Here is a 26724-nt window from a genome sequence, read left to right as displayed (position 1 = left end):
CTTACTTACAGGGATAGATTTTATTGTATGAAAAATACAATTCACATTTGCAATTTTCTACACCCACAGCTATAATTAATCTCCTCTGATTACAGCCACTCCCTGACAAGATTCCATGTTATATTTAAAACCTGGGTGCCACTTGAAAGAAAAAAAAGAGCAACAATAAGATCATTTTCAAAGACTACATAGCAGCACAAGGTTTCAAAGCAGCAAAGTGCCTTAAACTCTGGTATCAACCTACTGACCACCCCAACCAGACTTAAGAGTGACCTCCAATTACCACCACAATAAGCACAGAAGTCTCCTGAGAAGTATAAAGTGTAGATGTTTCCTGTACTCCAGGAGGGGTATGAGACTGATGTTGTATTATACAGATGTATCTCAAACTTAATGACAGGCTGTTGGGAAAACCACTTCTGTGACACTCAGACTCTAAAGATCAACCCACATAAATAAAATGGTGTGCTGGATAAGGTACCTTAAAAAAGTAACCTTTGTACACCCTGCCAGAGATGTGAAAGCATGCATTTGATATATAAGTATTGTAAGAAAACTGGCATGTTTTCCATAAACAAACACACACATGTACTTACACACATACAGATATTTACTTTGGATGAGGACAATGTACCTGTCTGTAATTGTGTGCTGTAACCTACTTAAATCTGTCATTTAAAAAAAATATAAAGTCATTTAAAAAAAAAAATAAATGCATCAAACACTGCAAACATACAAGAAGTCATACAACAAAGGTGAATCACTCTAACTAAAATGAGATTACGTTTCTTTTACTATTTGTAACGGAGTCCAATTAAACAAAAAAGTATGTTTCTCTTTAGGAATATACTATCAAAAGATTTAAAGACTTAGACTCTTAAATTCAGTATTCCTAGAAGAAGTTATGTCGTCAGACCTGAAGGGCAACACCCCTCTCAAGTGCAACTTACCAAGTCAGATTAATCCCTTGTGTACATCCAGTAATTTCAGTGGATTCATACCAGGGATGTATTTAGCTAAACATGTTGAGTTGGACCAGAAAGTACAAAATAAGATTATTTTATCCACCCACATACGCCTCACCATGTCATGAGGCAAGGGGAAACAAACAGTCAGCAGACTGCTTGCTTTTTTATTAATTTCATTCTGTATTATATTACAGACACCCAACCAAGATTCAAGCCCATTGTCTTCGGTATTGTTGAAAAACACATAATGAGACACAGTCCTAGACACAAAAACGTATTGTCTAGACAAATCAGACATAGCATGTGGGATTGGAAATATTAATCCATTCCCTTAAAAGATGGCAAACAGAGGCAAAAGAAATTGAGTGACTTGGCCGAGGGTCAAAGAGTAAACCTCATTCATACCCCTGAATTAAACCTTGAAGTCCAGAGACCGAGGCAGAAAGACACCATTCAGATACTACGATGCCGAACATACTAAAAATCTTCCTATACACAACTATAGTCTCAATCTTTAAATACGAGAGTAACAAAGAGCATGCACATATATAAAATTTAATCTCTTTGCCACTGTAAGTTTTAAAAGCTTAATAAGCAGAGAAGAGGTTATAAAAATCATTAAAAAATGGCAAGGCAAATTAAAAGCAAAACTGGAAATAAAGCCCACATAAATAGCTGCTCCAGTCCGGCAGTCTGCCCTCTGGATATACCTCCTACCATTATGCATCATCAGCAGTGTTTCGGTTCAAGTTATTCAGAAAAATATACTCTTTTGAGCTCAATATTTCAAGCAAACCACTCTGCAACAGGAAGTCAAATATCTCTTTCAATGAAGAGCTTGTATTTAAAAAACATATCTTCTCCTGTTACCTTCTTCAGGTAGTTAAAATTACTACACAATTGAAGCTGAAAGTATCCTTACACAGAGGCAGTATACAGCTTTCTTCTGGAAGCCTAAGCTGGAGCAAATTTACCATAGTTCAAGTCTTCACCAAACACTCAGTGAAGTTAGTCAAAAGGTTAAGTAAAGACCTACAAGTAACTAAGAAAAAGGAAGTCAGGGTTCAGGCAAGCTCCCTCACCACCATATGGCTTTTGGTAGAGTGAGATTACTCCCTTCAGCAACATAAATTTCTCCCAGTATAGTAATGGCAGCACACCACTACTCACATACACACGTGCACCACCTAACACATCTGTCAGTACCAGTTGGTGCTTCAGCTGCTCCCTGGCCATCACATGGCCGCAAGTATCCTCACATCTCTTAGCTGTATCATAATAGATTTTATTATTCCATGGGATTGGCATGGCTATAGGAAGATGGCAGTTATAAGGTCCATGACACTTTATCCCTCTACTGTGTGAAAAGCAAACATAGGACATGCACAACCAACATCCATGTTTAGAGAGCACAAAGACTTAGGAAGTACTGGAGACTTTTCCAGTGGTTTAGAAAGTGTGGCATGATGTTGAGGGCCATGTCTGGCCAGCAGCCGTGTGGACACTGACACTCTATACACTGACTAGTAAAGCAAATTTCCACACGAGCAGTGCTACACTTCATGATGTGGTTTATGCTATTTTCATATAATTGAGTAGAATCGGACACACACACACACACACACACACACACACACACACACACACACACACACACACACACACTTACAATCCTACCATTGATATTTTGAAAGAACTGTTAGTCCAGAAAATCTTTTCACAAGTTCACTATAAAGACAAATTTTACTAATTCATGAATAAATAATGTTTCTATTCCTAACGTCAAAACTGTTGAGAAGCTAATTTAGCACAGTACTTGAACGTATGTGCAAGTATAAAGTCCTGAAGAAATGTCAGTAGAGTTAATGGGAGTTTTTACCAGCTTAGTCAGACTCTGCTGAACTGGAACCTAGGCTGTCATGCACTTGTGGCCAGACAAAGCCTAAGTGAAACCAGAACAGAAGCAGTGAAATTGCCAAGAGTACTGCAATAAAAGAAAGTTTTAATAACTACATTTTGACGCACACTGATCTGATTTCACACGCTAAACTCCAATATTGAGCCCTCCTTCTTTACTCAGGCAAACCTCCTTCAAGTCAACTCAAGTTAGGATGACAGGATTCAGTTGCCATGCGCACCTGAATCAAAGATGCACATTAGAGATTCCTACACAGGCAGTGAGGTGTGCTGTTATCTCCCATCACAAGAATCAGTTCCGTCAGTGCAAACGACAAAATTGTAAGTCATTCTAAATACTCGAGATATTTGGTCAAAATTTACAGTCATTAGTATCAATTTTTGAAAACATTTTTGACAGATTTTAAGGTAAGGCGTTTAAATCAAAGGAACAGCAAGGTGGCTCATTTCACATCCATCAAATGTTGTATTGTATACTTGTATTTTAATCTTTTAAATGACACTAACAGTGCACCTATTTCTAGAGTATATTTAATAATAATGGTTAGAGTTTACAGTCCTTTGGAATTGTATTCGTGTAAAAAAGAAGGTAAATTTTTGAGCAAATCTCAAAAAGGCAAGGACATCAACAATTTTATTTGGATAGCTGTGTGATTTCGCAAATCAAACAAAGAAAACCCCACCAAGCAGAACCACAAGGAGTTCTGAAACAGATAACAGAAGTGAGTAAAAGCACACAGACATTTCAATAAAGTAAGAATGAAAAAACCAGCTTATTTACACCAGTATGGAGAGGAATGGGAGATCAATACAGAAAATAAGGAAGGCTACAGAGCAGATAAATCAGGTGTCATTATTCCTCAGAACACAGCAATATATTCATTCAAACAAAACAAGCATTCCTTATGCAATTGAAAAAGGGTATGGGTATTGCTGGGACCAAAACCTCAACAGAAAAAAAAATTTACAAAACAAAAAAGTTACATTACACGGATAGCTATGCTGCTTCCACTCATAATAGAGAGAATTAATATAAGGGAACATAACCCCTCATTAAGTGAGCATGATTTAAAAAAAACTATCCCCAGAAGGAAGTTAACAGGGAAGATTCCTCCCTATTTTTTTCCTCTGAAACAATTAGTGCTGTCACTGTAAAAGAGAAGGGACTGGACAAAATGAACCTCTACTTTGACTTGTTACAACAATCCAACAATCAACCCACAGGTTCTTAGAAGAGTGGGTAAAAGAAAGATGTTACTTTTCTAACCTCAGATGCTTTAGCATGTTACACAAGGAAGGTGGACATCAATAGTTTTTACATTCATTTAAATCTTAAAAAACAAGTTCATCTGGGAATGAACATCCGCAGCGCTCTCAGAGACAGAGCTAACCCTCCCAGGTAAGCCGGGTAATGCCCGAGCTTGCCTTACACTAAACACTGTGAAAGGTGACGGTTGAACCAGAAGGGTGGAGTTTACCACTACTCTAAACTCTAATGAACCCTTTCATGCAGTTCTAACAACACAAGAATATGTCTTTCCCTTTCTTGATACCTGAATTATACTGCAATACTTGCAAAAAATACACTTGCAAATGCAGCCAGCGCAGAATGGACTGAAAGTCAATTTAAAATCCCTACGTTAGCTGCCTGAAAAAATAAAGAATGGTTTATTCCCTCTTTAATGCTTTTTATTTTTGTAATTGGAAAGAAAAAAGCAAGAATTTCCACATTTGTGTGTTTTACCAAATTAAGTGATGGAATTAAAAAGATTGCTCTTCACAGAAATCCTGTACAATTTTATGTAAGAGAAATTTTTTAAAATGCAATTTTGCAGACTAGTATTTATCTGTGAGCCTGGTCCTACAAAGACTTAGGTGTGAGTAACCTGACCTGAACGAATAGTGTCTTTGACGTCAGCTGGAACATTAATGTAAGTCACTTCTTTGCATAAGCAACTGGTGAATTGTGCTTGACTTATTCTTTGCAGGTAGTCCTTACTAATTCCAGCAATTCCGTCAGCAATATCAGGCTGTACTTTCTGTATAATTAAGCCACTTTCCTTAGTCTAAAGTGGTTTGCACCTTGACAAAGAAAAGCACAAAGAAAATTAACTCACTGATGTTCTAAGATGGCTCTAGAGGTGAAAGGCCAACTTTCACTGCTGCAAGATGCAGACAGAAATCCTAAGGTCTCAATTTAACCGAGTTCTCCTGTCCTGACTTGCCATGGATGGTATGTGAATAAGGAGGATGGACAGCACAAGACCTTCTGTCCTACAGTAATCAGAGATACGCAACTCTGGACTGCAGTAATGAAAAAACAGACACAAACAAACAAACAAACAAATCCACATCGAGATCAAAAAATAACAGCAAGTGCCACCTAAAAGGCAGTAGTTACTTAAAGACAACTTTCTGGAAGAAGAAATAACATGTCATACCATGGGCTAAATCCACAGTACCTTAACTGTCTGAAGATGCTCTTGTCATATGACAAGTGCTGCCAGTCAGATTACTCAGCTGGAGCAAGACATTCTCTGGGTGGACTAACCTTGATTTTTCCATATACACAATTTCTTCACAATCTGTAACAAGTAATCTCAATCAACACCCTCCAGACTGTTCGCAAATTGTTATGTGTGTCATACTGAAATCACAAAGTATCTTTTCTGGCCCCTAAGTGGACACAAAGTTCAGAGGAGAAAAATGAACAAGTGTAAGAAGAGCAGTTCCCCAAACACTCATACAACCAACAAACAGCCTGTTCATACCAACATGCCTGCATCACAAACACAGAACCCAGACCAGCAAAGCGCTTAAGCACATGCTTTAACTTTAAGCACATGCCTAAGTGCTTTGCTGGAAAAAGGCCCAAAGAAAAGAATTAATATGGTTCACTGAAAAGCCCTTCGGTACTGGATTGACTGCTTTGTTTCTCCATTAACTCTAGTTGCTAGTAAACACACGTTTGGTCTCAGCATCCTGCCGAATATATTTAACCCATATCACAAAAATAGAGATCTGGTACAACCAATCTCTTTACTCAGGGAAGTTCCAGGAATTGGAAAGCGAGGGAACTGCAAGACACGCTTGGGATTTAGGCTACTTATAAGGCATTAAAGCAGCACCTTCACGTCTCTCTGATAAGCAAATCCACACGTAGGCCCTGACCATTAAATACCCTTTTAGTAGCTCACCACACAAGCCTGTGTTGTCCTGCCTCTTCCACCTCTTAGATCAAGCTCCACAGAACGTATTCTTGAGACCTCAAAGAGGGCACAAAACACTGCCACAGGACCGATGGCTCTTCTTTCCATCTCCCACTTGTGAAGGAAAGAAACCCAAGCCTGGAGAAGATAATTTCCGACTCTGTACCTTGGGAATGTGACAGAATTTTTTATTACCTCCACCTTGGTCCATTAACAACATTTTTATATGCATCAAATTTACCCCAAAACCAAAATGAAAACAAAATTCCCTAAAATATCTTAAGCAAAATGCTGAACTTAAAAAAGGATTGGAGTCCAAAAACGGAAAGATGATTAGGAAGGTAGGTGAGGTTGGAACGAAACAATAATAAAAAGCCCTAAGAACACATCATATATTCATAGCTCTTGAATCATTAAGGCTCTGCATGACAGCTCTCACAAGCACCGGTATGGCAAACTCACTGACTTTTAAGCGGGAGTGAAAGTGGTTAAGCCCTAGGACAAATAATTTGAAAATCTCAGCACAAGTCTGATCTCAGAGAGTTTAAAGGAATGCAGACTGCCCAAAAACACAGCAGCTGTTTGTTTTTTCTGCCACCTTTCCAAGGTTCATGTCTGGAGTGAGGATAAACAGTTCTGAAAAAAAGTTATGTGGAGTTCAGACTTTAAGAAAATAAAACATCAGACTAGTATTTCTTGCAGAAAGATTAAAAAAACCCAAACCTTAAATTATTCAGCCTTGGAAGTTTTCAGGTAGAGCTCTCAGGAGCAGAGAGGTAGATGGCTTGAGGCTTCAATATATTAAAATGCTCTCTCTAAACCAGTCTGCATTTTCAAAAGCTTGGCCTGATGTGGTTTTCTTGAGCAATATTCCCCCAAGCAGAGTTTCAAATTTAATAAGGTAAAACTCTATCCCCTATTTTTGCACACACACGTGCATACCTACACACACACACAAATAGAGACCCTTTCAGATAAACCAACAAGTAAACGAGGTAGCAGATGAAACCTTAGAGATCAGCCTGAAGTGATTTCCATCAGCACAGCAAGTATCACAGCTACAAGGTAATTTGTGCCATGTCATTTTGGACATCATTCTTTTTACTTTCCCTCCCCCCTTCTCTATTATTCTGTCTGTGCCAAAGCAAATGAGCATCTACTTTAATTAATTAATGTGATTCTTGATAGGTTAGGCAATTAGAAATCTCTTGACTCTTAACATTTTTAGTTGGTATAACTTTCCTTTGATCCACATTTAAAGAGACATAACCTGAAAAAGAATGTGCTAACAGGAAATGTACTTAGCTAGATTACCAGTGGAGCTAACCTGTGTCAATAAGGATTGTCTGTGTTGTTACAGGCAGGTCAGAAACAGCAGGAAATTTCAGGCACCATGTTGAGATTCAACATGTGTTTATGAACTGTCCTTATACACAAAATGAAGAGTTGCTACAAGACAAAGTATACAGAACCAAGAAGTCTGAAACAAACTGGAATCTCTCCAGAGAACTCCCCTGTTATATTCATACCTGGTGGTACTGGGGTATGAGCATGAGGAATGGTGAACACTAAAGAACTCTAATTTGTCTTTGAGATACACATTCAAATTATATGTATCATAGGCAAGCATTACCCAATATGACATATGAAAGATACTGTTCATGAAGGAGACTACATCAACTGCTCTTTTTAAATCCAGATTGCACATGGATGCCCACACAGCTTAGGGGATGGAAGCAGGGAGGGCAAGAACACCAGGGGATGGGACAAAGATGAAGAATAGGTGTCAACAGTGTATCATGCTCTTACGTATTCCCCATTTTCCCTTCTTTATAGAGAGATGAATGCACTATGCAGCATTAACCTCGCATACAGATGCTGTGTTCAAGGAGTTAAGGACAACACCACACCTACTTTTTCCATTAAGATAGGAAGCACACTCAATTTTTTTTTGAAAGTAAAATTATATCATAATATTGCTTTTTCTCAAAACAGGCTGTATTAGGTATTTTATATACAACAACAAACCAGCATCAGAAACTCCCAAGTACAGTTTCATGGCGGGAATCTCAGAAGATGGAAACTACAGGAAAATAGTTTTCTGTGTATTTTGTGGCATGTTTTCCCCCTCTCATCACTTTTAATTAAATACAAAAACACCTTACTTCTGCAGATCCAGCCTCATCCCTCAGAAGAAAGAACTCACCTTGGAAAGTGAGGTTGGAAGGAGAGGAGAGTATCTTTCAAAGTTTTAAGTTTAAAAACTGTAAGTTTCAAGCAACAGCGAATGAAAGTTGGGAGTTATTTCCTTCATCCTAACAACCTGTACGACATATGCGGAAATGCAAGTGCGTTTTGGGGGTGGGGAGGATTTTGAATATGGCAGACATATCTCTCTTTGCACATCCTCAGGTAAGTTTTTCCCTATAAACTTCTGCAGGATGAAGGGCTTTCCTACCTTCTTTCCCACTTTGACAAAGTGTTGCTGTGCGTGGGTACTAGAGGCAATTGAAAGGCCACCTTCCACGCACGTGGAGCCTGGGAGCGATGGCAGAACCACAGCGCTGGGACTTCGAGCTGACCGCAGCCTGCCAGGTAACATGGGGACAGGCTCTCTAAGGAATGCTTGTTGTTTCCAAATCCCCACTCAGGAGAGTATGAGGATACATCTATAATGCAGAACACCAGCAAGTTTATAACTCAGGCTGACAAGTCTGAGATAGAGCACTTGAACTAAAATAAAGCGGACAAACACAGGTTTTAACCTAGATTAGCAGCACCAAAGGCAATTTAAAGCTGAATGTGGGCAATCTGAGCCAAATATATATAAAATCCAAGTATTATCTGAAGCCAGCTGATACTAAAAGATAGAGTAGAAAACTTCCCCCCTTCACTTTAAAATAAAACTAACAGCCATGGTGGAATCTGAAATTTCAACTATCCTATCCACAGGAGAATTAAGTTTCCTATGCATGCACGGTCTGACAACCACTATGCATAACTTCAGTCATCTTTGCTGTACCACACCACAATTGTTACTGCTTCATCTGTTTCTCTCAAGTCAGACAGTCAGAATCCAACCATCGAAATTTAATTAAAGAAGGTAGTAAGAAAATAAACAACCTTTCTTGGAATGTCTTTGATTCCATAAGTACATATACATTTCATCCACTGAAGATGGAATTATAACCTTTCATCTAATGAGCAGCTTAGTGGAATGGCACTGGAATAAAGAACAGGGGAAGGAAAACACAAATACTTGGTGATTTCATATAACACATTATATATTTATATAATATAGGGCTTACTATCTAGCAACATCAATTTGCAAGCTACAGTAAAAGCGTTCACTATCTTAATGTAAGTAGAAGGCAGAGCCAGGCATTTACACCAAATCAACAACCTGATCTTATAGTTAAAGCAGCAGATTATCTACCAGAGTGAAGAAATGACACAACATGTATGTAGAAGTGTCTGCTTACTTTAGACACATTCTTGAAAGCACAATATCATTGATCTAAGATTATTTTTACAGGCAGATGACAGGTCAAGCATAAAAGCACACTGTTTTAAAGGTTATGAATTTGGCAAAACTGGTATCACGGCCATGGACAAAGAATCATTTTCTTTTGAAGTCTTTGCTGTCAGGTTATTTACATTTCACAGTTAAAAGGCTCCTCTCTGGATAATATAAATGCTAAAACAAATAAGAGAAGAAGTCCTATGTAAGCTAATGCTACTCTAAAGAGATAATGTAAATCAATTCTGACACCATCAGTGTCATCCTAAAGCATGATGAGAATTTCCAGTGAAAGTTACTAACATTAAACAGATTTAGATAGCCAGCCAACAAAAATAAAGCAAACGTGTAAACTGCCTTCCAGGCCAAGACCGTTGTTACAGCCATGTATTACAGTGAAAGGGATAGGAGGAACACTCTAGTGGTGAAAAGCATTTGTTTGGAAAGTCTGGAGAAAGAATTGGTCCAGGATAAATAATTTGTAGTGTGATGTGTGAAAACGCCTATGGAAGAGGACATGTAATTCTCACTTCAAGTTAGGCAGAAAGCTGGATGCCCAGCTAAACGCTTAGAAGATTGTGAACCTTCAAATAATGTCTCTATATTCCCATTTATAAAATAATAATGCCACTTTGTTACTTAAAAGCAGCATTTTAAGGCTGAATTTAAGACTCTTTCATATGCAAGATATTACAGAAAAGTGGGGGTTTTTTGGTTTTTTTTTTTTTTTTTTTAAATAAGAAGAAAGAGCCCCTTGCGGAATAATAAATTTAAGTGAGTTTTAATACTTTTAAGCACTATATGTACACATACAATGCACAGACTTCATGCTACATAGCTTTCTTTTCCTTCACTGGATGAGAACACTCCTGGAATGTTATTGTTTTCAGGGAGTGGTTTTTAAGAATTTACTGTGAATACATGCATTATATATGTGCACACTGCTGGGGTTGTAAATGACCCAGGAGTTCATAAACATGGCTATTTTCTTATCTGGTTCAAACTTAGGCAAGAAAGCAACTGTTACACAACTCTTGCTGAACACAGACCCAGCCTCACAAGGGACAAGGGCTTTGCATGGGGCTTTCCAAAGAAGAGAGAAGAGTTCAAAGAAGATGACAGATTATTTATAACATGCCTTGTACCACGAGGGTCTGATCCCTCATGGCATTCACAGAAGCTAATGCAAAAGAAACATACACCCCCTGAACACCCAGCCTATATCTGAAGAGAACCAACGTGATTCTAAAAAAATGAGATGAAGAGAACTGAAAGACAACAAGCTCCTCTGTGGTTTCTGCCTTGTTTTTCCTCAGAATTTAAGGCCGTAAGACCACAACCTCCTTTGATACTCCTCCCCCACCCCAGCTTCAGTGAAGCACAGTTATCCAGTCCCACCATTAGTTAGCACATCAGCCAGCCGGATCTCAAAGACTCCTAGCCATCTCTTTACAAACTTTATTTAAAGAGGAGATTATTATCTGACCCTCAGAGGAGCTAATAATTACAGTGTTCATATATATATATATATATATTGCTTCTGCACAGGATTGACAATGAAAGGATTGTTTGAACACAGCTCCTTTGCTTCGATGGAAAACTTTGAGTGTGTAGCACTCATCAGCTGAAGTACATGTTAATGACTATTATGGAAAAATAAGAGGCAGAAACATTTTCTGATGTACATAGTATATTTAAGAGGCTTCTTATGATGTAGAGTGTTGCATTTTGAGACTGAAGAAATAAGACCTTTAACAGCAATGAATATATGAACCCTGATTATTTTTTTAATTTTTTTTTTTTTATAAAGCACTGGAGAATGTCTTAACCATCACACAGACACACACACACACACACTCTTACTTTCACATACACACACACTCTCAAACTACCACGCTAGGCAAGATCAGAGCTTAACAGCCAACAAAACACACATTCAATCCCTGAGATCATTTTCCTGAAATAGAAAACTACATATGTTTCTCAAATTTCACATCAAGCCACCGCACAGCCCGAACTGCAGGAGAGAACAGAGCCAAGCCTGCCTTTGGGCTTGGGGGAGTAAGAACCTGAAAACAAGATGATTCCTTTCACATCGCCACATTTCTCGTCCACAATCTAAACTTACAAACACCCCCATTTAACAGCATTTCTAGCGGGGGTTGCTTATCAAGCAGCCTTTGCTTTGTCAAATTAAGACACATTGCCTTGGATTAGTGAGACTCCCTGAGTTCAAAATGACTTCATGGTTGGCTCAGAGTTCACTGTCTCTGTGGCAATTTGCCAGTAATACATCTACTGCGCCTGCCCCCAATCCTTTTCTATACTGACCTAGCTGACTTTTTTAGCAGCAAATGAACACAATAGAAAACCAAGGGCTAGATACTGTCAGAGCTAATTAACAATCCTAACATCTTAAAAAAAAAAATCAAAGTAGTAAATATTTGATGATCTAAATGCAAACCTCTGAAATGCAACATCTCAATGTATGTCAAAGCTGTTGGAAAGGGACAATGCAGTTTTTCTTCACTGTGCAGATACAGTTAAGACACTATGAAGGGATCCTGTTCTTGTGGAAAACACATTAAGCTTCTTTTGCTAATATTTTGTAAAGGGCACTTCTACAATAACAATAGCTAAAGCTTCCTGTTTGCCTGTGTGCTTCCTGGCTAACATTAATGAGACCTGCTAAAAATTTTCTTATTTAGCACACAGAACTCTTTCAGATTACTGTGTAGACTTAAGGACATGTCGTTTTTAAATTTAAAAAAAAAAAAATCTAACAGTAATGGCCCACAATGCAGCTGCCCTTCACAGTCCTCATAACTTTTACAGCTATACATTTCCTATTTTCTTACAATGGATCAGTCTGTGTGTCACTGGTCTCCAAAGAACATATTCTGAATTTATTAAAAGCCTGATAGAAGTGGAATTCTCTCATTTGGCAAAGATACTGTCACAGGGACACTTGCTTTTGGCTCCATGACAAGAAATTCATCGTACTTTGTTTGTCCAATCCACAAAAACACCATCCCTCCCCTCCCCAACCAGCCCTTCGAGATAATGCTCCCTTCTCCAGAGACTGCTCCAAACAAGTCTGCAAGTCTGAAGTCTTGGGTTTCATTTCATAAACAGGACACAAAACCCGAGTGCAATTCAGGATACTGTCACCGCCACATGGGCTGCAGTGCTAATCAGGAAAGCTTTCTGAAATATTCCCTAGCCCCTTTCTTTCCAGAGAGCGGGCTAATTTTTAGACCAGGCATCTTTTGAAGTAGGCACAAAATATAAACAAGAAGCAGCCAAATGCCAAAATCCCAGCCAAAGGGTATACATTAGTCATGGCAAGGCTAGGAAGGAAGGGAAGGGCAGCTGGCCCCAAAAAACTGGTGTCTGTGCTGCTCCAGTTACCACATCTCACTAACCAGGATTGCCCAATCCTTTAAAAAGACACAGGCATCCTTCAGATAATCATTAAACTCACACCAGTTTGTTTTTTCAACAGCGCCTCTAAACATGAGCTCCTCTTCCAAACTCTCTCTCTTTTCAAAGTTTCCAGCCTATCTGGATAAAATATTTGGTGAGGACTCCACTAACCACACTGATGAAATACCTCACAGTGGTGAAAGTAAGCAACCTCATAAGAGTGTATGCATGTATCAGTTTAACAGATGAAGAACACAGGAATGAACAAGAATCAAATCCTCAAAGGCAGTCAGCTGTGTAAATACCTCTGAAGATGTAGATTTAATTCACTTTTCCAAATCACACAGGGGACATAACAGAGACTTGAATCCAGATTCTTGGATTCAAAAGCACCTTCCTAGCTTTAATGTTTTACTACATTTAATGTTTTACTACAAACTTCCATCATTGCCACACAGCAATGGACCGGTCTCTGCTTCCATGTATCCGAGCATACTCTGCATCAATGCCACGAACATCAGAGGAGTTCTCTGGTTTTAAGTAAGTACAAAAGAACCACCTCTAGCCCTAATGATAAGCAACTGGGAACAGATTACAAATAAACTTTAAGAACTTAATCACTGTTTAACATAAAGAGTCAGCCATTTAAACGTTTACAAGCTAAGGAGCTAGCCTCTTTCCTATAAAAGAAAGAAAAAAATTGTCAAGGTATTTTTCCTGTTGAAAATACACTGTATATTCAAAAGATATCACTCAATCTCACACAGATACAGTCTAGTATTAGTTATGTGGTTCCCAGAAATGCTTTTTATGAACCGCAAGCATTTGTCTTTCACTTTGCAGTCTATAATTACCATAACAGCATTAATTTCTTTCTTATAAAACTGATTTTCTCTAGAAAAACTCATGATCATGAGACCTATGGAAAGGAGATAATTTACAGAAGTTCCCCCAAAAGTATATGAAACATCTCTGTTACGCCATTTTCCCTGTCGCGATAGCCAGCAGTTGAAGACTGACCAAGAAGTATTTCCACAGGAACATTATTTGGGTCAACATTCATGTATGAGATGAAGTCTCTACTAGGTAACACATTACTTTCCCCAACTATTAACATATCTAGACTGCAATAATATAAAAAAATTATTCAGTTTGTTCCAACCTTTTTTTTGTAATTTTGGGGGGTGGCTTGTAGCATGATGTTGGACACTCTCTACCTCAATAATGTCAGCCTGACATTCTTCCCTGTGTTTCCAAATCCTCCACCACAGGTTTAATCTCTCTTTGGTTACAGGTCATCTTAAGCCATGTAAATTCAGTAGAGACTAGCTAATTTTCCAGTGAGTTGCTTATGATTGAAAGTGGCCCTGAAACAGAAAGCTGGATCTAAATATACATGACCTGTGAAAAATTTGTGTGTGAATTCTACCCAATTTAACAGCTCAGCCGTATTCTTATCTGCAATGTAATCCTTCACGAGACTTCAGAAATACAATAAAATTGCAGATGTGCATCTCTGATAAGAACTCTCCATCCATAATACAGTAGCATGTAACTAATCCAGATAGGTATTTAGATTTTATTAAGATACCTTTTTCCAAAATACCATATAAAGGAAAACTTATCAGAGATTATAGATGGTGGGTGGAAGACCACAGTGAGTCACACTCACCATGAGTAAAAGTGCTGAGCCTCTGAAAAGCATTGCTAGCGTGTCTGCGAAAAAACAGCATGCTCTTCCTCTCCACAACAGCATTAGACAAAAATAAGATAACTGTGGCAAAGTGGCAAAACCAGTACTCATTGTTGCAACCCTGGGGGGCAGAAGCAGGGAAGTTCCAAAATTTTACATTTTTTAACTGAAGAGCTGTCAGTAACATTTTTTACTGCAGAACAGTCAGCTGTCTGGATCATTCAGAACAATTCAATGGCCCTTCATCAACTCAAAGGAGAAATAATAAAAAATAACTTTTAATATGGAATATTACAGGCAACAATCTTCCCAGAACAATGGGATGAACGATTTGGAACTTATCCTTTCCAAGTGATGGGTGGACGCTGTTCAGTGAGATATATAGCAGTTTCAAAGACAGTCTCAGAACATGTTTTAGTCTCCACCTTCCAGGTAAGAAGCATTTACTCTTTATTACACATCCACTGGAAAAAACTTGGCTACAAGGCAGTTCAAGCCAGCAGAAATAAAAGTGAAAGACAAACAATTTCATACTCAGAAAAAAACATGAAGAACTGCTTTTGAAAAACTTCAAATCCTGATCCCACACACTACTTAACTTTGTGCACTGAGTAATCTTACTGAAGCCAAAAAGTTTTTAAATGTTAAATACACACAAAATGTTTTAAAAAGACCCTTAAAAATTTAAAGAAGCAAGAGTAATAGTTTCAATGCATGCAGAAGTCTTTCCTACAGAAGTGCCCTTGGAATTGCATTTATTTTGGTAAAATCCCCATCACCAAAACAAATTTAAAAAAATAAATCTTTCTTTTATCAGGGCTAAGTTATGTATGATTCACAATGACTAACACTGTGTCTTACCCTGTGAATAGGCTCCTTTGTGGCCAAAGAGAGAAAGGTGGTAAGAATCTTATACTTGATAAATTCACACGTCCCTAGTATTATGAGCAGATGCAGAACAAATTACTTCACCAAACTACAAGGAAATTCCCAAGACACAGGTGTGTATGGGGGAAAGCAGAGGAAGGAAAAAAAATTAGGTTTTATTCCAACAAAATGTTTCTTGTCCTTATTTTCCTGTCTTTTTCTTCCTCCTTTGTTACCCCATAAGACATTCCACTTGAGCCAAAACAATGGGCTTAATTTTGGGGGCTTATTAAGGCAGCAAAGGAGGATGTACAAGAAACTATTTTATCCAAAATAGAAGACTCTCAACCAAAGGGTGGGGGAAGACTTCATCCAGAAAGTCTTTTCCCAACATTCCTTTCTCCCTTACAACATTAATAAATACAATCAAAATGCTTTTGAATAATCAAAATGTCATTTCTAAGGAAATGAACTTGCCAGTAAAAATTCAGTCAGCTCTACTTTTGAGTATAATCTTCAGCAGTGGTTGTTTGTTGTTAGTGGTGGTGGTTTTTTCAAGAGAGATTCTCTGCCTCATCTCAACAAAGTTACAGCTAAGAACACAAAGCCAAAGCCAGGCAGGACCAAGGAGCTGTCATTACCAGTATATCCTCCCTTTTCAGACCTACTTCCAAAGCAAAACCATCAAAACCTTCACTGAGTTTAGACAGTCCCAAAGTCTACTGCAAGCTATGGCAGCCTGACACCAGCTGACAGTGCCACTACATTAAGTCCACAGCATTAATCTTACCTTATCCTTCTTTTCCCTTCCCCACACCCACAAATAACACTGCTTCCTAATTTAAGGCATCTATGATGGACAGTAGACAGGAACTCTGTTGTCATACTCGAAGCTCCTATGTATCCCCTCCTAACTTCCTTTTAAGCCTCCTGCAATACCTCGTTTGCGTACAAAGTTTGCAGAGGAGGCTGAAAATTCTAATCTCAGGAATTCAGACTGTACCTCCTGTACAGGTTCGATGAGCATTAGGGAATACAATCATTAGTTCGTAAGATCTGTTTGCTCTTTACACTGTTATTAGTCACATTTATTGCAACAGAAGGTCCCACGAGGAATTAGGGTCCTACAGTGCTGGGCACTAGCACCACACCCAAGAACACACCTGCTCTTCCCCAAAGACCTCACAGAAGTTGTAACCATTGACAGGTACATGCAGCAAGCAGATGCACAAAGACTACGCTGGAATAGCAAGTACCAGGCATGGCATAACTCTAGCAAGAGTTTTGTGAAAACCACAAGCAGGTGGGAATTTTCAGGAACAAGTAAAAGGATGATGATAAAAAGATTTATTGTACTAAACATGCTGTTATCTTTGTTTCCATCCAGATTCCCCACTACTGCAGCATCAGTTGTTAGCAGCGATCCATTACTTCTGCAACTCGGATAGCTGCATAGCTACTGCAACTCCTATACTTCAATACAATCATTCATTTCCCAACAGCTAAAGAATTACTCATAACAACAGTCACATTTTTATGTCTGCAGGAAGGCATTGTTGTTCTTTCCCATCTGCTCTCACAAGCTAGACTAGGCTGGGGGTTAAGAAAGACGGAGAGAGCGAAGGGCAGAGGGAGAGGTTTCTTTTATACGGTATGGCTACCACTATTACTAACAAGACTGGCAGAACATGCGATGGATCAGGGAAGACCTGGGAAGAGCAGGAACTCTGTTCATCAATGCTGAGATCCCTCTGCTCAAGCAAGATAAGAGTTCTTTTTCAGATATACCACCATTCTCTCTGAAACTGCTTCCCTTCCTTTAAAAATAGATTCCAAATAATATTTGACTCCAAGCTCACATGGATCATACTCTGTTTTAGCTTCTTCAGCCATTAGCACAAGGTGAACACTGCATGATTTACTCACACATTTTATCCCATCTCTTAAACATCATCTGGCCACAAGGTCAAATTAAAACTGTGTTTGGAACCGAGTTCTGAAGAGGATCCCTAGCCAAATAAGAAGGGTAGAACAAAGACACCCCTACCACATGTAAAAGCAGATGAAAATGTTCCCCCATCCTATTAAGCAGAACTATTAGTAGACAAATTACAAGAATCTGTAATCCAATACAGTGACATTTACTTTCTGGGTCATCATACCCCCAACTACCTCAAAAAGGTTCTCTTCAGGACAGGTGACTACTTTTCTCACACATGACCATGCCTAAATTTGAGGAGCACTTGACCTGTTGCACGCTTATACAGTTTATGGGAACAAAGCAGTCACCTTTCTCCATCTAGTCCCCTGACCAAAGGGTGCTAGTTCTAGATCAAAGTCTTGAGTATTTTTACAAGACCAAGACCCTGCATGGCACATCCTCTGGGAGCCTGGGACTTATTCTCTTGAAGTTAGAGTTGGGTCAGGTGACAGGCCTGCTCAGATTGCAAGATCTTTGGGGTGGGAGTTCATCTTCGGTTACGTAGTTCATAGTTACACAGCATACAGCAGAATCTGACTAAAGTCCAGTGAAGGAAGATTTGAGATACTATCTTTCAATTATCATCTAGCACTTTCCTGCTCTGTAATACAAGATATTTAACAATAGCTGACAATCATAGAGGCTAACTAGGGAGAACGAGAACACTCAAAAAGAACCATGTCTGATGTAAAGCTACCTTCAATTTCCCGAGGGGCTAAGACTATCCTGTGACCAGTTTTCATTTTAGACTAACTTTTGCACAGATTCAGCTCCACAAACTGCAATGGAAATAATTCTGAACTGCACTGACCTGGGTATGCAATAGGTCCATAAGACTTTATTTTAAATAAATAATACTGTACCTCACATTTCACAGTGACTAGTTTATCCGCAAATGGACTTCACTTGTACTGGTCACTTTGATCAAGATTTTAAAGGGGTTTTGTTAAATTGCTCAGCAAGTATTCTAGGATGCTTCTGGGAAGCAATACAGCTGCTGTGTTTTACAGTGAAGTGACCATTTTAAACAAGATTTTACCACATGGCAAAGAAGTGTTTTCTTCCAGTTCTCAAAATAGTCAATACATTTGTCAACAAAAACAGATTTCAAAGAATTATTAGAAGCATATTTCACAGTAACTAGAGCAACCATATTTATGTTCAAAAATGGAGCACGACATCAATTAACCAACAGTTGTAGCAATATATTGTATCTGTGAATTACACTGCTCACAGGAACAACTGTGTTCAGGAATGCACAATGGAAGCAGGAGATAGGTTCAAGATGTTTTGGAGCAGGCTGTATTACAGACAGATGTATGTAACAGTATGCCCAGTCAAAATGAATTAAAGCAGAAACGTACATAAGAAAATATACGAAGACGACCAAATCATATCGTTATAATTAACATACCTTGCAGTGACACCTGTGGCTTTCCAAGATAAGAAATCCGGAAGATCAAAGAAATAGCCTGCCTTCTCCCAGCATGATTCTTGCAAGTTCTAACAAAAAAATTTTTAGAAATGCAGATATTAGAGGCCAGGCATGATCATGTCCTTATTTTAATGCCATTAAGAAACCTGACATTTATGTAAAAATGTCAATTTTTCCAAACCAAATATTCTGATCATCCTGTCTCCTCTACTCCCTTTACAGTGATTTACTGTCTGCAGAACTGAGCCTTTCCCCCACCATAGACTGATCATAGGAAAAGAGTTTCCCATGAAGAGTTCATGGAGCACATGTTTCAGATCAGTAACATGGGCTCTCTCAGTTCCCCACCAGCTGCTCAATGTCAGAGCAGTCTCAAAGTCAATAGACAACTTTCTCAAAAAACGTTTCCTTGAAGAATGCCCTACTTCCTAAAATTAACCATTTTAAATTTAACAATTTTGAATAGTAAGTACAGGAATAAAACAAACAGCTCTGTGAGCACTAGAACAAAGCTTTCAAATCTATTTCAAAATGACTAAAATATGATGGAAGCGTTTAAGAACCTGTAAGCTTCCAGTGAAGCTTTTTTCCACAGCTGGGCCAGGCTCTATTGCCGTCTTCCTATTCCTATTGGAGGCTCTTTTCCTATCACCTGGGCCAGGCTCTATTCTTTGTTTCTATCTCCAAAACTCAGTCTGGTTTCAGCTTATGATAGCAATGCATATTTTTAAAATCGCTTTTCCACGTAAACCATCTCCACACTTGCCACAGGCATCAAATGATGATGAATGGGAAGAAAGTTCCCCCAAGAGTAATGTTTTATTCCAGTGTGACATGAAGAGTGAGCATCATTGTCCTGCAATACAACAATACCATCCAATGGCCACCTCTGGTCTCAATACCTTAAAATAAATAAAGAATATCCAAACCAAACAAAAGTCGGTGCTGCTGACCATAAGGTTCACAAATCAGACTTCCACAGACAGATAGGATTGCTTTAAAAACCTCCACCAGCTTTTAAAATAATTGAAACAGAGCAAAGTTGTCTCACTTAAGAGCAGCTGTTGTACTAGAAACAAAAAGCCTGACCGCGGTCTTTTGGGCATGGAGCCCTGCTAGACAGCACAGCCTCAGCAAGAACACAAGTTAGGTCAACAGTTGCATCTAGCAGGCTAAGGCAGAGCTGGAATGATACTTCAGAAGTGCATGAGATGGGAAACTATGTGCATCTTCATCTCTACACAAGAAATGTGAGGGATGAACTATTTGCCTTGTCTTTTAGCTTTCAGGTCCCACCTTTTTCATCTACTCTCCGTAAGTGCAGGCCAAGACTCTTCTACAAGATTGCAGAAGCAGAGGATTTTTTAGAGAAGTAAAAGTATTAAACAGTAATTGAGTCTCAATAGCACTGTTTGTCAACAGCAACTCCAAGTCCTCTGCCCACCCGCCAAAAAAAACCAAAAAACCAACTGTATGAACCTGTGTACACAGTTGAGCAGAAGGACGAAGTATTTTAGCAAAGGTTCTAGTAGCCTTGTTGTTATGCTTTTCTTTTCAAAGCTTTTTTTTCAGACTACTCAGTAAATCGTCAATAACTAACATGACAAGTTAAATTATCTGCTTTTTAAAAGCTGCCGTCAGTTTTCTGGAGCAAAAATTAATTATATTCAGTATCAAGAGTGTACATGCTGAATTAAAATGAAACATAATTCAATTTTAAGAAATACTGTTTGGCTCTATAACTTTATTCAGATACTATGTGATATCAAACCAAAAATCTTAGAAGTCCAGAAAGTTACTGAAATGGAATCTATGAATTCCAGAAACTAAGGTGCAACTGGGTAAGTACAAAAAAAGCAAAATTTTGTTTAGTTTTGCATCATGCCCAGAACCTGTAGTCTTTTGAGTTGAGCTCTTCAAAAGCTTCTAAAACTTACTGGTTTTCAATTGAGTTCAAAAAAGAAATGCTCCGATTACAATTTTTTTTAATATAAAACGCACAACCTTTGGATGTCTGTTCCTAATCACTCAGGTTTAACTTACCTCCTAGATATGTGTGGCTGCTACTCACATCAAATTTAACTTTATATGTGAACACAAAGGTGCTCCATAGTTTAGTACGAAGGTAATTCAGCCTGATTATTTTGATAATAAAAGCCATTATGTATTGTTCACATACCTAACAGTCTTCAAGAAGTAACAGGAGTCGTTTTTCTATTAGTGTTAATCAGAAAAGAAACTGGATTAAGAATAACTGTCCTCTTCAAACAAATCTGTTTCATCAAAGATACTCCTTGGACCCTTATTATATTACTTCAAAAATTCCCAAAAGCCACATGTTAGCGACACTAAAATATGTTGTTTCATGAACGCCCAAATGATTCATTCTTTGCCATCTTGATGCTTTGTCATCACTAATTAGTACGGACAAAAAAATCATAGCATGCCCTGATGCTTTTTCCAAACAAATTTAAAAGTCTCCATGTTTTCGACACTCACTGAAGTTAATTCTAATTTATTTTCACTCACAGTCAGGAATCTGTGACCACATTAAAAGGATTGTGGAAAAGATCCGGGAACGTTCCCAATGCTGTATTCATATCCTGCGACTCACCCTCCAAACTCACTTGTAAAGAAACTAATTCAATCTCTCTATTTTTCAGGGGTACTTATGGAGTCCCCTTTTCTTCATCTCTCTCTCACTGATAGTTTTGGCTTTTTTTAACAACTATACCTCCAAACAATAATTCTTTGAAATCCTTACAGATAATCCCAAATACTTGGGGGCAAAGAGTTTAAGAATTATGAAGTACAATGTCTTCTAATCTTCCTAGACAAGAAGAGTCTAGGAGAATGAGGGATCACAGAACTGATACAGAGCACAATGAGAGGCCTCCATTGCCCATTTATTCCTTGACAGTCAAAAAGATTATCTTGAAGCCATACTGCACAATTTTGTATAGTGTTAAATGTATTTCTTCACTTCTTAATTGGACTGAAAATACACACAGAGGCAGAATTTCACGTGAGCTCCAGCATCCGATATAATATTTGCAGACACATAAAGGCACATTTTCCTTGGGAAAGCTGAAAGTGCTTCCACGTTCATATTTTACTGGTTTGCTGAGGTAGCCTGTTTCTGTACAGGAAACCTTTGATTTCTACTCTTACTAAGTATATAATTTTCTTGTAAGATGAAGTGATCTTCAGACATCTGATGTTTATGAAAACACATTTTTTTCCACTAGAAGTAAAAAGTGTATATAAACACCAAAGATGTCCTGACTTTTGTTATTGCTAATACAGATTAAATATGAATCAAATTATCTTAAATGCCATTTTAGACAGCCTTGATATCAGATCCTTGTTGATTAAGTAAAGATGAGCTAGAAGCAAGACATCTGATTTAGCACAGGGTATCAGTCTGAATTTCATGGCTACTTATCAGCCAAAACCCACAAATTCAAAAATCATCCCAAACTGGTGTGTTAGAAATCTAGATTAAAACCAGGACGAACAGATGGAAGCATAAAAATGTTTTACCATTTAGTATAAAAAAAGAAAGCTGGCGTGAGCATGCAAGTTCCACATCAGGCCAAAATCTAAGTAATTGGAAAATCAGAAAACAAACTAATTCACCAAAGAACTGTCTGCTTTTCCCAATTCAACCCCAAATTTGAATCTCAATTTCCCAGGCAATCTTTAATAGTAGGCTAAGCAGTGTATAAGTCTCTCTTTTTCTAAATTACAAGACAACAAATATATACTGTGTGAAAGGAAGAAAGAGAACAACTTAAGACTGAATGCACACACACACACAGGGATACAAGAAACTGATGTCCCATGCCCTATTCCAATTCAAAGCAAAGGACTTAGAACTTGGATCTCACACACTTCAGATCAGATGCCAAGCCATGCGATAGAGCTATTCTGTGATACCTAAGATGGGCTCTGAGCAGAAGTTCTATCCTTGCCAAGGCCACAAACTGATCAATTTTGCAACTACCAGTTGCTCTCTAATTGGTAAAAAATTAACTAACTGAATTATCAGATTCATCTTGAGGCTAGAACTGGGGGGGGGGGGAGGAGGAGAGGAGAGGAGAGGAGAGGAGAGGAGAGGAGAGGAGGGGCTTGGAAAGTAACCTCTTAGAGTAAGGCTACTGCTGAAGGTGGAGAAAACTGCCTTGCTGCAACACACCATCTCTATCACCAAGACACACATGCAGGTATTTTCAAATCCCTAACACCACAAGTCAGGGAATCATCAGAGTCCAGGTCAGAAATGGCTACAGAGGGACAGACCAGGCACTTTAAAGGCTGAGTTGGCAGAAGCTGTAACAAGAAGGACAGTCTGTGTGCATGTTGTAAGCCTCATCACACTGCAATGGAGTGGAGAGATATGGCCAGGAGACAGACTAAGTAGGGCGTACTTAGAGTTTAAGTGCTAAAAACCTCCCAACTGTTAACCCTTTTTAAAATGGCAATTCTGCTTGATTAGCAACTGCAAGTAAAGGCCAAACTCAATAGTCCAAAGTACAACTTATGCATACATGTCTGCACGATGTATGGATTTTGATAACACAGCGCTGTTAAAGCATTTATAAACAATTCTTATCAAGAGCTTAGTTCCAAACTCAGTAGCTTGAACTTATTCTCACTTAACGTGGAATTTATTATTTATTTTAATGGGAAAATATTCAGTCACATTCAACAAAACAAAAAGCCAGCTGCAAAGGCAGCAACCAATGGAGAAGACATGCATCAATGAAGAAGCTGCTGCCAAGACAGTGCCAGTACATCCACTATTCTTCTTCCCTCCATAGCCAGGGAAAGATATGTTTTAATTTCTTCTGCAAATTATCCCGTCACAGGTGTACAGAAAGAAGAACAATAATGCATAAAATGGCAGCTGTAACTGAAGATGTGAACTGTAACATACAGAAAGATCACCGACCACTGTGCCAGAGAAAAACAAACAAACCAACCAACCAACCAAGAAAATTACTCAAAAACTATTGTTTTTATTTATTAATTGCAGAGGAATGGCATGCTAGCCAGTCACTCCGTGAAGCAATTTTTTTTCCTAAAGGGAGGCACTTTGCTCTTACACACCATATGAAGAACAGAGTTGTGAAAGCACAGTATAGGAAGACTGCATTTCATTTGAAGACAGTTACCAAGCAAATACCTACTCCCAGTCCAGCATCCCCTACCCATTTGAATAACCTACAGCATCTCTTATTTAACAGGACTAGTATTTTTTAGAAATAGCTGATTCGTAATGTCACTAGTATGAGGAAAACATAACAAGCATCTTTTCATTTTGGCACAAGCTACAAGAAACTTTCCTGCCAGAAACTAGCAAACAAGATTTTTTTTCTTCTGCTACCTCTGGGGAAAAAAAATACTAACAGGCTAATTCTAGAGCTGGACGAACATTCACTGCAGTTTTTACATTGCTCTGTTTAAGCTATGCTCTCACTACTGTGATGTTGGTTTGCTATAGCATAGACATGAATACAGTCATGTTGTGCTGACAAACATTTGCAGCAAAATAATTTCCAAGTGAAGGACTATGTATCTACATTTTCAGTTCATATGCGCACATCTACCTACCAGAATTATGTACACTCTCATTCAGACAATGTACATCCAATTTCTTTAGCCAAAGTCAACCACACAGCACAACCTGCTTAGCAAAGCTGCAAAAAATATACCTGCAACTGCAGAAGTAAAGAACCATTGCAATAATGTTTTGCAAGATAATTCTAAACAATGAAGTCATCTAGGGAAATAACAGCAAGAAGAGTGAATTTAACTGGTTATTTTGAAAGACCCAATAACCAGGGACTACCTTCCTTTTCAGTGAAGTTTACATTCAGACTTACTGACTTCAGGAAGACTTGGTCAGAATCTTTCAGCTATTTTCTAAATATTTGTGAAATATTTAGAAAATATTTCTTGTGAAAGGATAATGATTCTTTATTTCAACTTCATCTACAGTTGACATTCTTAATTCAGCTGACCACATTCAAAAGTTAAATGCATCCACAGAAATTAGCTTTTTTAAAAAAATCATATTTTCATTTCGTTTTACATTAGAGATTTAACACTGGACTCTCTTTATCACCACACATGGTCCACACAGGCAGAGAAATACAATGCTCCCCATAAGCGGACCACAGATGTGCACATTTTTACAAGAGTGCCCCATAGGCTATACAGTAGCTGCATTCAGTTGATCATTTACTGCCAACAGCTGTCCCCAACCCACAAACTCCACTTGCAGCAATGGCTTTGTCATATGAACACCTATCTGCAATCACAAACATCAAGACAACCCAATTAATTTCAGGTAGACTAACCACTAGGCGCCAGAGGGTAAAATGATTCAGCAGCGATCAAACTCAACTGAATGTAAGCCAATACAATTCAAACAAAAGATCTCAAAAGGCCTATTATGGCCTTCGTAGTTTAGTTTCTTAATTCAAAACCAAAATGGAATAGAGATAAAGAGTTGGAAGAACAGAATACACTCTGAAGCCTCTAGTCAAACCTCTGTGTACAGTGGGAATGTAAGGAGATGAAACGTTAAAGAGAAAGCATGATGTGGAAAAGAAAGTCAAAAAGAAGCAGACGAGAATAACTTGTGTCTTGGAAGAAAAACTGCAACACTCCTCTGCAAATAAATACCAGTGTAACGGGAAAGCCACAAGAGATAAAGACCAGCATCTACTTCTCGTATAATGACATCAGCTTATTCCTCACAGTCAGTGATGTCATCTTCAATTCTAATAACAAGATGACGATGGGAATGGAAAAGCACAGTTAGGTGACCATAGCCCTCTCCCCCTTCTCTCTCTTCATTGCTTCCAACCAATTCGAGTAAATTTGCAAAGTCATATTCTTTAGTAATACTTTCAATTGCTTAGATGAAAATTCTTCAGGTAATAAAAATCCAATTCCTTCCTTTGAGGGACAGCCTAATCCCTTGACACGATACTAGTGAATTGACCTATGTCAGACCCTTCCTCACAGATGCTAAGTTTTCAGATATTACAGTTAGGAGAGCCCAGGTCACATAGTGAGAAGGCAGGATCTCCTAATGTGGCCTTCCACAGTCAAGTTAGCATCGTGGAAAGGGTGAGGGAGGCTTTGATGACAATGTACACACAATTAACCTATAGGTATAACAACAGTCCAAAGGGTCATTTAGTATAAATACCTTAAATTCCTAACTTCCAAAAGTACATCTAGTTAATCTCCTAAATCACTCATCTCCTACAAGACTTTTAACAAACCAATTTAGTTTACAGTCACATTTGTGCAATTTATCTTGTATTAGCAAGACTGCAGTTTCATATGACTGACTCCATGAATATGGAACATGGAAAAGCCAAGGGAATACCTTGAATATTTATCAGTTAGGCAATAAACTCAAAAAGAAACATTTATATTTATGCCAGCCTAAATAAACTTTGAAGCTCAAGAAAACAGTGTTAAGAGTTCCAAAACTGCTAAGGATCCACTGAAATGAACATACTTCATTAGGACTCATTTTAAGGTTCTTCCAGTTACATGCTGTTTACTGTTACAAATACATGAGGTTTGATTAAAAGAAAAGTATCAAACATTTTCCCAATGATACAAAAGTTAATTCAGCTGGTTACATCAATGAGTCTGTAAATTGTCCTTAACTATTAATTCA

General features: G+C 38.3%; 1 protein-coding gene across 1 annotated transcript in view; it reads right to left on the bottom strand.

The window, feature by feature from the left end:
• FGGY (FGGY carbohydrate kinase domain containing) overlaps window positions 1-26724 on the bottom strand; it is a gene marked incomplete at both ends in the record, with an annotated part of 134381 nt that overhangs the window by 99622 nt on the left and 8035 nt on the right. The window contains one exon of the mRNA XM_082002795.1: window positions 18996-19084. Coding sequence (XP_081858921.1) covers window positions 18996-19084 — 89 coding nt within the window. The remainder of the gene's footprint in view (window positions 1-18995; window positions 19085-26724) is intronic.

This window comes from Phaethon aethereus (genome assembly GCF_964289735.1).
Source record: "Phaethon aethereus genome assembly, chromosome: 8".
NCBI lineage: Eukaryota > Metazoa > Chordata > Aves > Phaethontiformes > Phaethontidae > Phaethon > Phaethon aethereus.
This window is presented reverse-complemented; position numbering and strand designations above follow the sequence as displayed.